General features: G+C 40.3%; 1 protein-coding gene across 8 annotated transcripts in view; it reads left to right on the top strand.

Moving 5' to 3' along the window:
• The window catches only part of nfic (nuclear factor I/C), a 157,225-nt gene that overhangs the window by 82,222 nt on the left and 60,633 nt on the right, over positions 1-14,370 (top strand). For 6 of the 8 annotated variants that reach the window (XR_011602101.1, XR_011602102.1, XM_070960288.1 and 3 more), the window contains exons 5-7: positions 9,002-9,076; positions 10,411-10,485; positions 11,294-11,426. Coding sequence is in view for 5 of the 8 variants with exons in the window: in XM_070960288.1 (XP_070816389.1) it covers positions 9,002-9,076; positions 10,411-10,485; positions 11,294-11,426 (283 nt within the window). In the remaining 3 variants the exon portion in view is untranslated. Of the gene's footprint in view, positions 1-9,001; positions 9,082-9,873; positions 9,950-10,410; positions 10,486-11,293; positions 11,427-14,370 lie in introns of those variants that run through there. The other 2 variants (XR_011602103.1, XM_070960290.1) reach the window with 2 other exon arrangements.

Genomic DNA, 14,370 nt, shown 5'->3' with positions numbered 1-14,370 from the left:
GCTTACCTGTTACCCTGCTTGGACATTTGTGATAGTACAGAGTGGCCCAAGTTGATGCTTTTTTTTGATGACCTGTATGACCTGATTTCAACCGTCCTGTGCCTCAAAATTTTTGGAGAGGGGGGTTTTTGTAATTAACAGAGAGGAAGCTCTGCCTGTGGGACACAGCCTTTGCTGTAGAACCCTTTAACTGTGTGAACCATGGACTTCCGTAACATCTCTACACCTCAGCTTGCTTCCTGGCTTCAAAAAGGCTTGTCTCCACCCTTCACTCTGGCCTGCTAGCCTCCAGTCTGCTAGCTTCCAGCCTACATCCTGCTGGCCAGCAACAAACATGATTTCCAGCATTCACTCTGGCCTGCAAGCCAGCCAGCTTCTTGGCCTTGCATCTGTCAGACACCATGGAGATTCTGTTGCCCAATGCCATGGAGGTTGGCCCTGGATGACGTCTTTCTAGCTACTGATATAAATATAAAACTGGACAGAATACATCAAATTTGACAAAATACATACATGAATCCCACACCATACACCCACTACCAGCACATTCTCAAACTTTACATACATATGTCTTGAAGAGTATGTTAGCCTAAATGAAGCTACTCCACTGAGCCTTATTAATACTCAAACTCCTCAAAGCTGGTTAACCTAGCAAACAACTGTAACATAAATGTCAACATTCAGCATGGTGGATAGTTTGCGGCTCTGTTAATCCACAGGACAATAAAAGCTTGAAAAAACAAAACAGCAGCCATCGGATCACTTTGGTACCAAGGTCATGGACCCAACCGCTAACAAGAAAGTTGTATGCCTCCAAACTTGTGTATGTTTTCACTGTTTCTAGAGTTCCGCGGAGGAAGGACTGACCAAGGATGGGTTAAAAGCGGAGAAAGAATTTCACATATGCATGGCGTGTGCAGTCCCCCCCCCCAACTCTGCATGTTGTGTTCATCGTGACAAATAAAGGATGTTTCTTTCTTTCTCTCTTACTAATTTCATATAAACTAGCTCAATAAGAACTTTCCTTCATCTCATATACTGCATTTTTCACTTCCAGCCCTCTGTCTGAATTTAACGTGACGTGACTGCAAACAACCTATTGACCATCTAGTTGATTACTTTTTAAGACGGGCAACAGATTGATGACACTGTTGCCTCTCTAAAAGAAGATAATAAAACTATTAAACCTGTCATAATTTCAGACTGTTTTTCTCCCATCATCCTTCACCAACAATTACATTTGAAATTTGTCATTTGGCAGACGCTTTTATCCAAAGCGACGGACATATCAGATTTTCAGAAATGACAAGCAAGGTTCTCGACAGGAGAGAACAACAAGAGCAAGTGCCCTAACACAAATTTCTGGTCCAATTGGACATAGGTGTTATGAGGCAGTGCTATGAAGTAATGCATAGAGTGAAAAGAGAGCTTATTTTTTTGTTTTGTTTTTTTATTTAAGAAGGAAGGTGTTCAGTAAAGAGCTTGGTCTTAAGTCTTTTTCTGAAGATTTAGAGGGACTCTGCAGAACGAATGGAGTTTGGTAACTCGTTCCACCACAAGGGAACCACAGAAGAAAAGAGTTTAGCTAGAGACTTAGGGCCTTTTTGGGCTGGCAACACCAGGTGTTCCAGGGCAGAGCATAGTGAATAGGAGGGAGCATAAACCTGATTGAGGGAGTTCCGGTAGGTTGGAGCGGTTTTGGTGGCAACTTTGTAGGCAAGCATTAAGGACTTATTCTTGATGCGGGCAGCAACTGGGAGCCAGGGGAGGGATATGTACAGTGGAGTGACATGTGCTCGTTTGGGCTGGTTGAAGACCAGGCGAGCCGCTGCATTCTTAATCATCTGCAACAGTTTAATAAGCATGATGGGACCCTGCCAGTAAGGAATTACAATAGTCGAGGTGTGATAGTACCAGCGCTTGTACTAGGAGTTGTGTTGCATGCTCAGACAGGTAGAGTCTGATCTTCCTGATGTTGTACAAGGCAAATCGGCATGACCAAGCAACAGAGGCCACATGGCCACCAACTAATTTCTTCATCTTCATTAACAGCTTTAATTTAGACCCCATCCTGACTAAGCTGCTTAAAGAAGTTTTAACCTTAATTAGCTTTTTTTTTATTAGATATGGTCAACCTGTCTTTATCAACAGGCTATGTACCACAGTCCTTTGAAGTAGCTGTAATAAAACCTCTTCTTAAAAAGCCTACTCTTGATCCAGGTCTTTCTAAAATCCTCAAGAAAGCACTTGCTAACCAGCTGTGTGACCTTCTACATAACAATATTTTATAAGAGGATATCCAGTCAGGATGTAGATTGTATCATAGCATAGACACAGCAGTTGCAAATTACCTTCTAATTTCAACAGACAAAGGACTTGTCTCTGTACTAGTCTTGTTAGATGTTAGTGCTGCATTCAACACCATTAACCGTGGTACCTTATTGCAGAGACTGGAACACTTCATTGGCATTATGAGAACTGCACTGATGGTTTAATCCTCAAATTTGTACATGCTAATGATGATTCCTCTGTACATGGTAAAGCCAGTCACCGAGTTCCACAGGGTTCTGTACTTGCACCAATTCTATTCACCCTATATATGTTTCCTTTAGGGAATGTTATTAGGAAGCACTCATAAATTTTCATTGCCATGCAGATGAAATCCAGCTATATTTATTAATGAAGCCAGAAGAAACCAGTCATGCAAGAAATCAGTTAACGAGACTCCAAGCGTGTCTGAAGGGCGTAAAGAAGAAGAAGAATAAGAAGAAGAAGAAGAAGAAGAAGAAGAACTTTACTTTATTAATGACACACATGTACATGCCATGCTTTTTGAAGAACACAACAAACACATCATGCACATGCTTCAGTGAAATTAATTCCTGCGCATTTGACCCATCCTGGTAAATCCTTTCTCCGTGGCAGACCAAGAGTGGTGGGCTGCCAGCCGACAGCGGCGCCCGGGGACCCAGTTCCTTCCTTGTCACCGTTGGTCAGGTGGTGATCGTCTTGCATGTTTTTACTAGGGGTTTTTTGTGGAGGATACCCCAGGTGAACACAGGGAGAACATGCAAACTCCACACAGAAAGGCCCCGTGTTCACCTGGGGTATCCTCCGCAAAAAAAAAAAACCTGGATGGACGACCTGCAGTCACTATCACCACTATCTATCACCACTATCTGATGACATAGCAGTAATGTATGGCATTGCGCTGGCCTTCACCAAATTCATTGCTAAATATTCTCCAGCTGATCCAGAAAGCTACAGCATGTGTTCTGACAAAAACAAGGAAGAGCTTATTTATCTCCAATATTAGCTACTCTGCACTGGCTCCATCCAAATCCAAATCCAGAATAGAATTTAAAATCCTTACTCCTTACTTTCAAAGCCCTAAATGGTCAGGCGCCTTTTTATCTTAAAGAGCTCATAGTACCCTATTACCCCACTAGAATCCTGCATTCCCAAAATGCAGGCTTACTAGTGGTTCCTAAAGTTTCCAAAAGCAGAATGGGAGCCAGTGCCAGTCTTTGTCCAGGAGGCAGATACCGTAGACTTTATGTAGGCTTAAAACTTTCCTTTTATATAAATCTTATAATTAGGGCTGGCTCAAGCCCCTAGTTATGCTGCCATAGGGTTAGACTGTCAGGGGACTTCCAATGATACATCAAGCTCCCTTGTTGTCTCCCTCTCCACCTGTACGCTTTCATGTCCTACCAAGGCATGTTACTAACTTAGCTTCTTCCCTGGAATCTTTGTGCTTTCTCATCTTGCAGGTTCTAATGGATTGTGGATTAGCTACGTCTCCTGCCATGTCTCTACCTGACGTTTACAGCAACTATAACCACTATTAGTCGTCATTCCAGTATTATGAGATCCATAGTGCTGTATTACGTACATACTGTTTCATGTTTGTTACTACTCTGCACATATATCACATACATACATAAATATATGTAAATACTGTGCTATATATACTACATATAGTTAAGAGTCTATTATTAGAGCTGTCACTTACAGTGATTGCTATCTGTCTCTGTCCATATATCACATACATACATAAATATATGTAAATACTGTGCTATATATACTACATATAGTTAAGAGTCTATTATTAGAGCTGTCACTTACAGTGATGGCTAATCCTGCCTTGTACTGACCAAGGTTGGAGAAACAGTCAGTCTCGAAGTGGTTAGCACACACCAACATTTTTTTGCCAACTGTAGCTGGGATGTTGCTTTCAAAAATGAATTCAATTGATGCTGCTCTTCTGTCCTCTGCAACTGAGACCTGATGGAGTGATTTTTGCTTGTCTTTATAGCCAACAGCAGAACACAGTAGAGAGACACTGTGCTTGTGCTCTGATGGGAGGGGGGATGGGGAGGGGGGTGGTGGGTGGCCAATGACGGATGGAAGTTTTTCTTGCTCATGAGGGAATTGTTGGGTCCCTGTAAATAATCAGAATCAGAATTCCTTTATTGATCCCCGAGGGGAAATTGTTTTTGTTGCAGGTACAAGAATAGAATTAGAATTAAATGAGAAAAGAAAAGAAAAGAAAAGAAAAGAAAAGAAAAGAAAAGAAAAGAAAAGAAAAGAAAAGAAAAAAGAAAATATACAACAAAATATAAAACAAAATATCTATACTGAAAAACACCCAACAGCATAGAGAATAACACTAGCCACCACAGACTCACAGAAAATCCTGAGCATAGTTTGGCAGATGTTGAAGGACCTCAGTCGCCTCAGAAAATAGAGACGACTTTGGCCCTTCCTGTAGAGAGCGTCAGTGTGTCCAGTGTCCAGTGTCCTCCTCTCCACCACCCCCTCAAAAGTGTTTAGTTTGCAGCCAACAATGGAGCTGGCCTTCCTGATCAGTTAGTTCAGTCTGTTGGTGTCACTGGCTCTGATGCTGCTCCCGCAGCACACTGCAGCAAAGAAAAGTGCACTGGCAACAACAGACTGATAGAAGATCTCCGACATCTTGCTGCACATGTTGAATGATCTGAGCCTCCTCAGGAAATAGTCTGCTTATCCCCTTCTTGTAAACAGCGTTGATGTTAGTTTTCCAGTTTAGTCTGTTGTCGAGGTGCACTCGATTTGTAATCCTCCACCACTTTGACATTCTCTCCCAGAATACACAGTGGTTGTGTGGTCATCCTGTTCCTTCTTAAATCAATCACCATCTCCTTGATCTTGTTAAGCAGGCCACGTTAAGCAGCAGGTGATTTCTGCCAGACCATTCCACAAAATTGTCCACCACTGCTCTGTATTCCTCCTCTCGTCCATCCTTTACACACCCAATTACTGCTGAGTCCGAAAACTTCTGTAGGTGGCACAATGAAGAGTACATGATGAAGAGAAAAAGCAGATAAAACAGTCCCCTGTGGCACTCCTGTACTACTTTCCACTGTCTCAGTCAGAACATTGCCCAGTTGACCAAACTGTGGTCTATCTTTCAGATAGTCAGTCATCCAGGATGAAGTCACTGAATGTGACTTCATGACTTCACTTCCCTGACTGTTATTGGGAAGCAAGGCTTGAAATGCTTCTTTCAGGCTCCTTTGGCCTAGCTTTGCTGAAGTAATTGGAGTATTTCTGGGTGGTAATGTGCCAAATGGCTTCTCATGTTTGATATGTTTCCCGTAGTGAAGCTGACGGTCACCTGACAGTATTTGCAAGTTGTTTTGCATTTGTGAGTTTCTTTTTCACAATTGTCAGTTCTTGAAACTGGGAAACAGAAATGTTGGCACATATCAGCTCTTAAATCAATAGAGCATCTTCAATCTCTTTCGTTAAGGTGTGTAATTCATGTGTAATTTTCTCGTGAGGTTAATTTTTAGCAGCGCTTGCACACTGAGGATGATGGGAGTCTGTCTTCTTGAAAACTATGATTGCACACTGTGCTGTTTAAACAAAAACAATTTTTGACAAGGAGAGGTAGTAAATAACCATGTAACATCACAGTAGATGGCATCACAGTTCCACAATGGCATCAAGCCATATTTCTACTGTGAGATCACAAGATTCATTCCATCCCTAGTAACTAAGCTAGCTTGAAGCACTCTCATGTGGTCATCTTAATTTGGGCATTCTGTTGCTTCAATGATTGCAGTGGCATCAGGACAGAGTGCAATGATGATGGAGCAAATAGTAGATCTAATGGCAATCTAGCAGTTAGCAGAATGCAATAATGAGTTAGCAGCTGGCAGATGCAGTGAAATGTAGCAATTACCAGCAGCATAATATGTCCTTGTCAGCAATTATTAAGTGCTAAATTAGAGAACCTTTATAGCCTGCAATGACGGAAGTTTGTATGTTGATTTGAGAAAATTTAATGACCAGGGGCCTCATTTATTAAACATTGCATAGAATCCATACTAAAAGTGTGCATATGCCCAAAAGCTGAAAATGGCGTACACCAAAAAATATTCAGATTTATAAAACCGTGCATACTCACACCTGCACGCAATTCTCCCTTTATAAATCACGCTCCATTGCGCAGGTGGATTCACCTCATATCCTGCCCCCGACACACCCACATTTTACCATGAATGGTCAATGCAAAGTACCTCATGAATGTCTTTGCATATAAATATGCCTGCTGATCAATGGCATTTTACGTACGATCATGGCAGAGAAAAGAAAAAGAAATTTTACTGAGACTGGAATCAAGGTGCTTGTGGGTGAGGTGGAGGCCAGAAAGGATATTTTGTTTGGTGGTCACAGTAACGGCGTCACAAAAAAAAAGAAAAAAAAGAGTGGCAGTACATCGTCACCGCAGTGAATAGTTCCAGTGCCACAGAGCGACCTGTGGCAGAAATTAAAAAGAAGTGGTCGGATGTGAAGGTGGAGGCCAAGAAGAAAGTGCCATGGCACCGTCGAAGTGCATCTGCAACTGGTGGGGGCAAGGGCGCACCCGAGCCCGCACTGCTGGACACCAAGATAGCCTCAATCCTTGGTACGGGATGGCATGGTTCCGGCGGGTCGGCAGTGCCAGCGCAGTCCCCAGAGATCGCCTTGACTGGAAATAACATAAATCAAATAGATAGAGACAGCAAGAAGCAGGATAACAGAAAAACAATCATTAATGTATGAATATGTTACCACTTGGCAAAATACAATGAATAAGAGCAACTGCAGAAGCACTTAATGTGTAATATTTGACAGAATACCCTGAATAGCAATTAGCAAAATAGTGACTGAGAACTATTAGTAGATGCAATGAGTATTGAGCAATTACTAAAATGAGTTAAATACCAGTGATCTAATATGCCCAGTGAGACGAATGACTGGATACTAAAATTCAGTTACCTGTTGGGCCTACAATGACCAGATGCATGGAATATATCTGGCAATTATCAGATTTGAAAAATCTGAAGGGGACAGTGAGCAGTAGATAATTGTAAAACCAAACACCATCACCAGTTAAATGTGTTATGTATCAGACAATCTGTGGAAACAGTTTTTACAGAGAAAGCAGCTTTACATAGATCCTTGAGACATATGGATCTCTCAAACCCATGGATAGCATCTGTGAAAGCATAATTTCAGAAAATATATAGGCTCAACGTTAAAAGTTGCAACTATTGTTTGTGATTAGAGACGTGGTCAGCAATGACCCGAACTGCTGGCTGAGGTCAGATTATCATGACTAGCTTGACAAAGTCTGCAGTGACCTTCACTCATTGGACTGTTTTCAGCAGAGAGAACCTTGTTGCAAACATATATAGCTGTGAGTCAAACCAGTGGTAAAATAGAGCTGTGTTCTGAATTAAGAGCAGCTGGCAGTAAACAAGGATGATTAACTCCTATTGCAAGAGATATATATACGTATAAAGTGCTTCCATTGCTTAATCAATAAATTCAACAATATGATAAATGCTATGTCTTGTATCTAGCACTCAGCGTGGAACTGGATTGCTTTTTCTTGCTAGATATGAGCAAATACCTTTATTAGAAAATTAGAAATGCAGCCCCATCTCTAATATATCTGCCTTCAAATGAATGCCTGTTACCCTTGTAGTTGACACAAATCCAGGCCCAGCACTACTATAAAATGTGTCAGTTTGGTCAGACACATCAGAAAACTGATAAATATGGCACCCTAACCCAAAATACATGAGCACACTTGTTAACCCCCCTGTGGCTTTCACATTTAAATATTTCATTTTCTGAATTATTATATACATCTCATCCCTCACCCTTAATCCTAACTCTAACCCTCTTTGAGGTTTATCTGATATTGCTATGTTGGTGTTGTTCTCACAACATCATAATCTGTGTTGATCCAGGACCATTATTAAAGCTGACCACAAAGCAGACAGGGGTCAGAATATAGTGGATGAGTGGGTAAAGCACAGAATCCCCACCTGGGAGACTAGGTTTTAAGTCCTGTGTGAAACTCACTGTTACTGTCAACATGTTGTTTTTAGGCTCAGTTCACTTGTTTTCTTTTTGTTGTTTTTTTTCAGGTCTAATCAGCCCTAATCAGTGAAAACACCTCCTGTGCAGGGCCTTCAGCAAGCCACCAATGTATGCATATTATCCTAAACCAGTTCATTTGGAGGCCTAAATGAATGTCATTATTGTTGATAGAAGTGATGAACAAAACTACAAAAATAAGACTCAAGTAGAAATAAATTTAAATTGTCCTTTCACTGTGAGGACCCAAGTATGTGGGACTGGCTAACATCATGGCCAGCTAAGAGAAACCCTAATGGACGCATGGCAGTGGGTGAATCCTGAGAAATCCTGCAAGTGTCCTTCACTTTGCTTGCCTGTTTACATCTATAAGCTGAAAACGAGAAATTTTCTACTCTCTCTTCTCTCTTCTACTCTGTGTGTGTGTGTGTGTGTGTGTGTGTGTGTGTGTGTGTGTGTGTGTGTGTGTGTGTGTGTGTGTGTGTGTGTGAATCTGGTAACTCTGTCTTAATTTCTAAATGTCTGAATTTGTCTTAATTGTGAAGTGTTTTAAAAAAACATGTATCTCTCTCTCTTTCTCTAGAGGCAGAGCAGAGCAGCAGTCCCAGTCATACAGGAGTGGGCTCTGATCAAGAGGATAGTCAAACCGCCACCATGGGTAATGTAAAGGACCTTGCATTATAGAGGAACATTTTGTTTGTGTTGGTGTAAGTTGGTTAAGGTGTGTAAGTTGTGTAAGCTTCGACCACATATATTTATACATGGTATTAAAATGGAAATGTATCCACACAAGTTATCTGGATAAGGAAAAGCACACGTATTGCAAAGTGTGAATGCGTAGAACTGCATGAAAGATAAAAGCAATATAGGTTGGAAATTAATGGTGTACATCAAGAAATAACTGTGTGTGCAAACACAAAGGCAAGATCCAATCTAGATAACGTATCCAGACCACTTTGAGTGGTCTTCAGAGTAGAAAAGCGCTATAGTAATACAGTCAATTTAAATGGGGTGTTTGTTTTTGTTGTTTTTATTCTGTCTTATGTACGTGCTCATACATTATCATTTTTGCCTGACTATATACAATTTTTTTTCTTTATTTGTCTCTATCAATTTGTTCAAACATATGAACAAATACAGTAACTATCTAATACATAAATTACATAGGCTGACAGCTCAGTTTGATCTAATAGATGATTTTATTGTAACCAGAAATGAATACTAAGTCCCTTCAAAACATTTGAAGTAGTGGTAATGGAAGTAACCAGTCATCCGTATGTAGTGCAAGTTTATGGTCCGTATGATGATATGATAAGCCAAGCAGTAAATGTAGACAATAGACGTCACTGACAAGCGCAGCATGCCATAACAGTTGGTGCCCTAGTTTCTTGTTAGGACTGTGCTGTTGGATTATGATATAAGGTTTTCAGAATATAAATATATTTTATTTCAAAGCCCATTTTGTGCTTGGTATGCAGAAATCCCTTTTCTGAGAGACTCTTGACATGATCATAATCTTACACATTACAAAGTAAATCAACACACACTGAAAAAATGGAAATAAAGAAAAGGTGGAAATAAAACATAAAAGCAAAACATAAGTACACAAAAGGCTTAGAGCACCAATCAGGTGAAATCTTCCTGTGCATCTTTCTTCAATTCCTGCAAGAATATCAGCTTTGTGTTCAACTAAACAGTCCCAAGTTTCACACTAAGTAAATTGAGACTAGATTTTCATTATATTTCAATAAATATACTTTTTGTGACTTTTTTGTTTGGTGGTGTGCCTTGTGATTTTTCTAATGTAAAATATGTGCCATGGCTCAAAAAGGTTGGGAAACACTGACCTAGGCAATGGTGTAGTCCACATACCATTAATTACTTGGGATGAACCAACATGTAAATTGATTGACATGAACTAATTGCTGATGCTCAAGACTTCCTCACACACAAACACAGTATGAGAGTGAAACTGCTTTTGTGTTTCCACAGATGGTCCAGAGTTCCAGGAGAGTTTTTTGACATCAGGAGTTTTCAGTGTCACTGAGCTGGTCCAGGTCTCAAGAAGTAAGCCTACTTTACCATTAACTTATGAATTATATTCACCATTACAGTATATAGAGTTTCCCAGTTATAATTATGACTTGATGTGAATGTGATTTGCAAGTCAGAGGCTAGTAATTACTGCCATATACGATGAACATAGTTTAACATTCATGGTATATTTTGGAGGGAAATTGCTCTGTAGAATGGGTGACTGTTTGCAAAGTCAGTAGCAATTTCATGCCAAAATAGTGCTAAGCTTAAACACATACACGTACAAAAATACAAAAATAGTACTGCACGTAAACCATTGTCCTTTTTGTCAGCATGAAATTTAGAACCCATGAGCATCAGATGACTCATCAGAAGACAGATCAGTGACATATGACTTCTTTTGGGACTGCTCCATCAGAAGTTAAAGTCCCAAGTCGTAAACATTCGGAGTAATAAAGAAGCCATTGTGCACCCTTCACATAATTGAATGCAAATTTAAATGTTTAAACAGGGTAAGAGTTAGTATAATGAACTACAAAAAAAAACTTTAATTTTTTTTTTTTTTTTTTATTGCAATGTGTCTCAGTGTGTCTGCTGTTCTGAACTGACAAACACACACATTTTCCTGCTGCTGTGCAGCCTGATTGGTTGCTGTTGGATTGATTCAGAGCATATAAAATATCAGCGTAATGAAACTTCACACATTCTACAAAATGGAAGGAAAGAAAATGCAATAAAGAGACTATTTTTTGTCACTCAAGAAACTATTGACAGGCTACTAAGTTTTCAGTGTGTACAGTATGTCACAACCACAGTGTGTTGCCCTTTTTACATGTAGCTCCAGTAGTCACGGGAGTAGGTCCTAGTTTCTCTATGGGGGAGCTCCAGGGTCATCTGGCCTACGACCTCAACCAGTCTGTCAACCAGCCAGTCAGCCTCAGACGATCACTGGCCAGCACCTCATCCAGCGGGTAATGACAGAGACACACAAACACACACACACACACACACACACACACACACACACACACACACACACACACACACACACAGACTGCAAATTGCTATATATCTGCACTGAAAACATATGCATTCTGCATAATAAAATAAAACTTATGCATTATGCATAATATGAAGATGTTAGGAACTTATTACTTATTAGGAAATTATTAGGAAACTTATTAGGAAATTTAATTACCAAATTAATTCAGTGAATCCATCTTATCAGTCTGATATCAAAAGTTGTGAAAATGATTTTCGCCTCTGCTTCAAAGGAATATGCAGGGCAACGTCTTGGTCTAAATGAGAATATTTATTAACCTACCATCTTAAGAAGACAAAGAGATGTACTTTTTATTATCACATCACACAGAGAGTTAGTTGCAGAGTTAGTCGCCATGCTTTCCGTGAAATTATTTTCTCCGCGTGTAACCCATCTTTGGTCCGTCCTTCCTCTGCGGCAGACCAGGAGCGGTGGACTGCCAGCTGACAGCAGTGCCCGGGGATGAACTCTCTTCATCACCATTGGTCAGGTGGTGATCTTCTTGCATATTTTTAGTGGTGGTATATTTTCTGGAGGATACCCCAGGTGAACACGGGGAGAACATGCAAACTACACACAGAAAGGCAGAATTAAAAGATTGAAAATCATACACTAATGGTCAATAACAGAAAATAAATAAATAAATAAAATAGAACTAGCAATACTGATCTGTGTATGATAAAGTAGTCTGTGCAATGAAATTGGCAATGGCAAAGGAGAGGTCATGATTACCTACTATATAGATTGACTAATAACTAAGAATAAGATAAAAAAAAAGATAATAAAATAAGATATCAGTAAAGTTATATCTTATCTTAAATTTAAAGATTAAGTATTATTTCTATCAACCCAGTCAGTAAGATGGTTTTGCCTACTTTTAGCTGTGTTGGCAATTGCTGGAGATTTTTGCTGGTCAGAACCCACAGCAGTGGATGGTGAAGCCAGGAAACTCTTCACAGCAGACTTCTCTGTGGCTTTCCCAGAGGTGACAGGCTCTCCACATTGTCAAACTCAGTTCAGCTAGTGGAGTCTGCCAGCAGACAGCTTGTGGTTAAACAGCTTGGTTGTATTTGTGTAGGCAGTTGTGGGCAGATGTACAATCTGCGTGCATGCATGGATCTCTTTGGAGTTGTTGGTGAAATATCTCAAAACTTCAATGTTCTTAATTTTTACCACGTAACTTTGAAAACTCTTGGTATTAGTCTGGCAACATAATAATAATAATAATAATAATAATAATAATAATAATAATAATAATAATAATAATACATTTTATTTGTATTGCACCTTTCATAGAGGAATTGCAGGTCAAAGTGCTCAAAGAAAGAAATCACGTGCACCAAGTGAGCGCTTTACATAGAATGGACATTTGCCATTCAGGTAAAGTCATATTTAGATACACTCAGTGCAATTAGCCTTTGAGAATTACTGCAAAAACACTGATGAATATCTTGGTGGTCGATGCACCACCAATTCATCCAGGTCAATGTCAATACACACAAACTGTTTAGAAAACATGGCTGCAATACCTCCTCCTTTCCTGTTTTGTCTGACTGACTGAGCATAATTTCATAATTTGGTGGACAAGCATGTATCAGTGTAGCTACACCACAAGTGCTTTTAAGCTAGGTCTCGACTAAAACACAAAACCATCAAAAGCTTTCTAAGCGAAGCAAGAAAACATTATAACTATGTTCTAAGGTTCTTTGGCTTTCCTGATTCAGTCTTGCATTAACTTGGCTTGTAAAATAAAGAAAACTTTGTGTGAGATTGTGTATTATAGACAAAAGAAAACTGAGGAGCATGTGATATAAGAAAGAACAAAGAGCATAAATGGCATCAGACACAACAAAAACAAGACAAGCAGGGGCAGAGTTTTCCATTTCACAAAGGGAGATAACTCCATCCATCCATCCATTTTCTATACCGCGTATCCCTTTCGGGGTTGTGGGGGGTGCTGGAGCCTATCCAAGCCGTCAACGGGCGAGAGGCGGGGTACACCCTGGACCGGTCACCAGTTGATCGCAGGGCACAAACACACAACCATTCAGACTCACACTCACACCTAGGGGCAATTTTACAGTCACCAATTAACCTAATGAGCATGTTTTTGGTCTGTGGGAGGAAGCCGGAGTGCCCAGAGAAAAACCATGGGAAAAACATGCAAAGCACTACCTGCTGCGCCACCGTGCAGCCGGGAGGTAACTCAAACCAGAGAAAGAGAAAACCAGAGAAAGAGGGGTAACTCTAGCCCGTTTCACAGAGAGAGGTAACTTAAGCTCTCGGTCAGTTACTATGGTAACAGACTCTACGAACCTAACCTGGTTGGGACCAGGTTTTTTCTCAATGAACCTCAAGTTTTTCTCTGTCTCCGCCCTCTGTCAGCCACACATATTTTTTGATTTGCTCATTCATTCAGTCAGCAGGCGAGTTTTGGCATAACATAGTTCTGCCATCTGTTATTTAAAAAAATCAGTCAGTAGGCCTCTATTAGAAGTGCACTTTTTCCACTGACATGGCATGTCCTTTTGACAACGATCCCGTGGATAAAGGTGCAGCATTACTGCGCAGGGAATTGGAGGAGTTCCACAGGATTGCAGGTGAATGATGTAGAGATCCAAATGAATTTTAAATTATATTCCATTAATAACATTGTGCTGCAACCTCAGAATGGGAGTAGTAATTTTAATTTCTTTTAGTATTCCCCAGTGTGATTGGCTGCATAGATGGCACACACATCCCCATCACGGCTCCCTCGCATAATGAAGCAGATTATGTGAATAGGAAGTCCATTCACAGCATAAATGTGCAGGTACATGTAGATTGACTACTGTTTCAAAATGTTAAAGACTGCATCATAGTTCAACATCTGT

Source organism: Chaetodon trifascialis, chromosome 4, assembly GCF_039877785.1.
Source record: "Chaetodon trifascialis isolate fChaTrf1 chromosome 4, fChaTrf1.hap1, whole genome shotgun sequence".
In the NCBI taxonomy this organism is placed as follows: domain Eukaryota; kingdom Metazoa; phylum Chordata; class Actinopteri; order Chaetodontiformes; family Chaetodontidae; genus Chaetodon; species Chaetodon trifascialis.
This window is presented reverse-complemented; position numbering and strand designations above follow the sequence as displayed.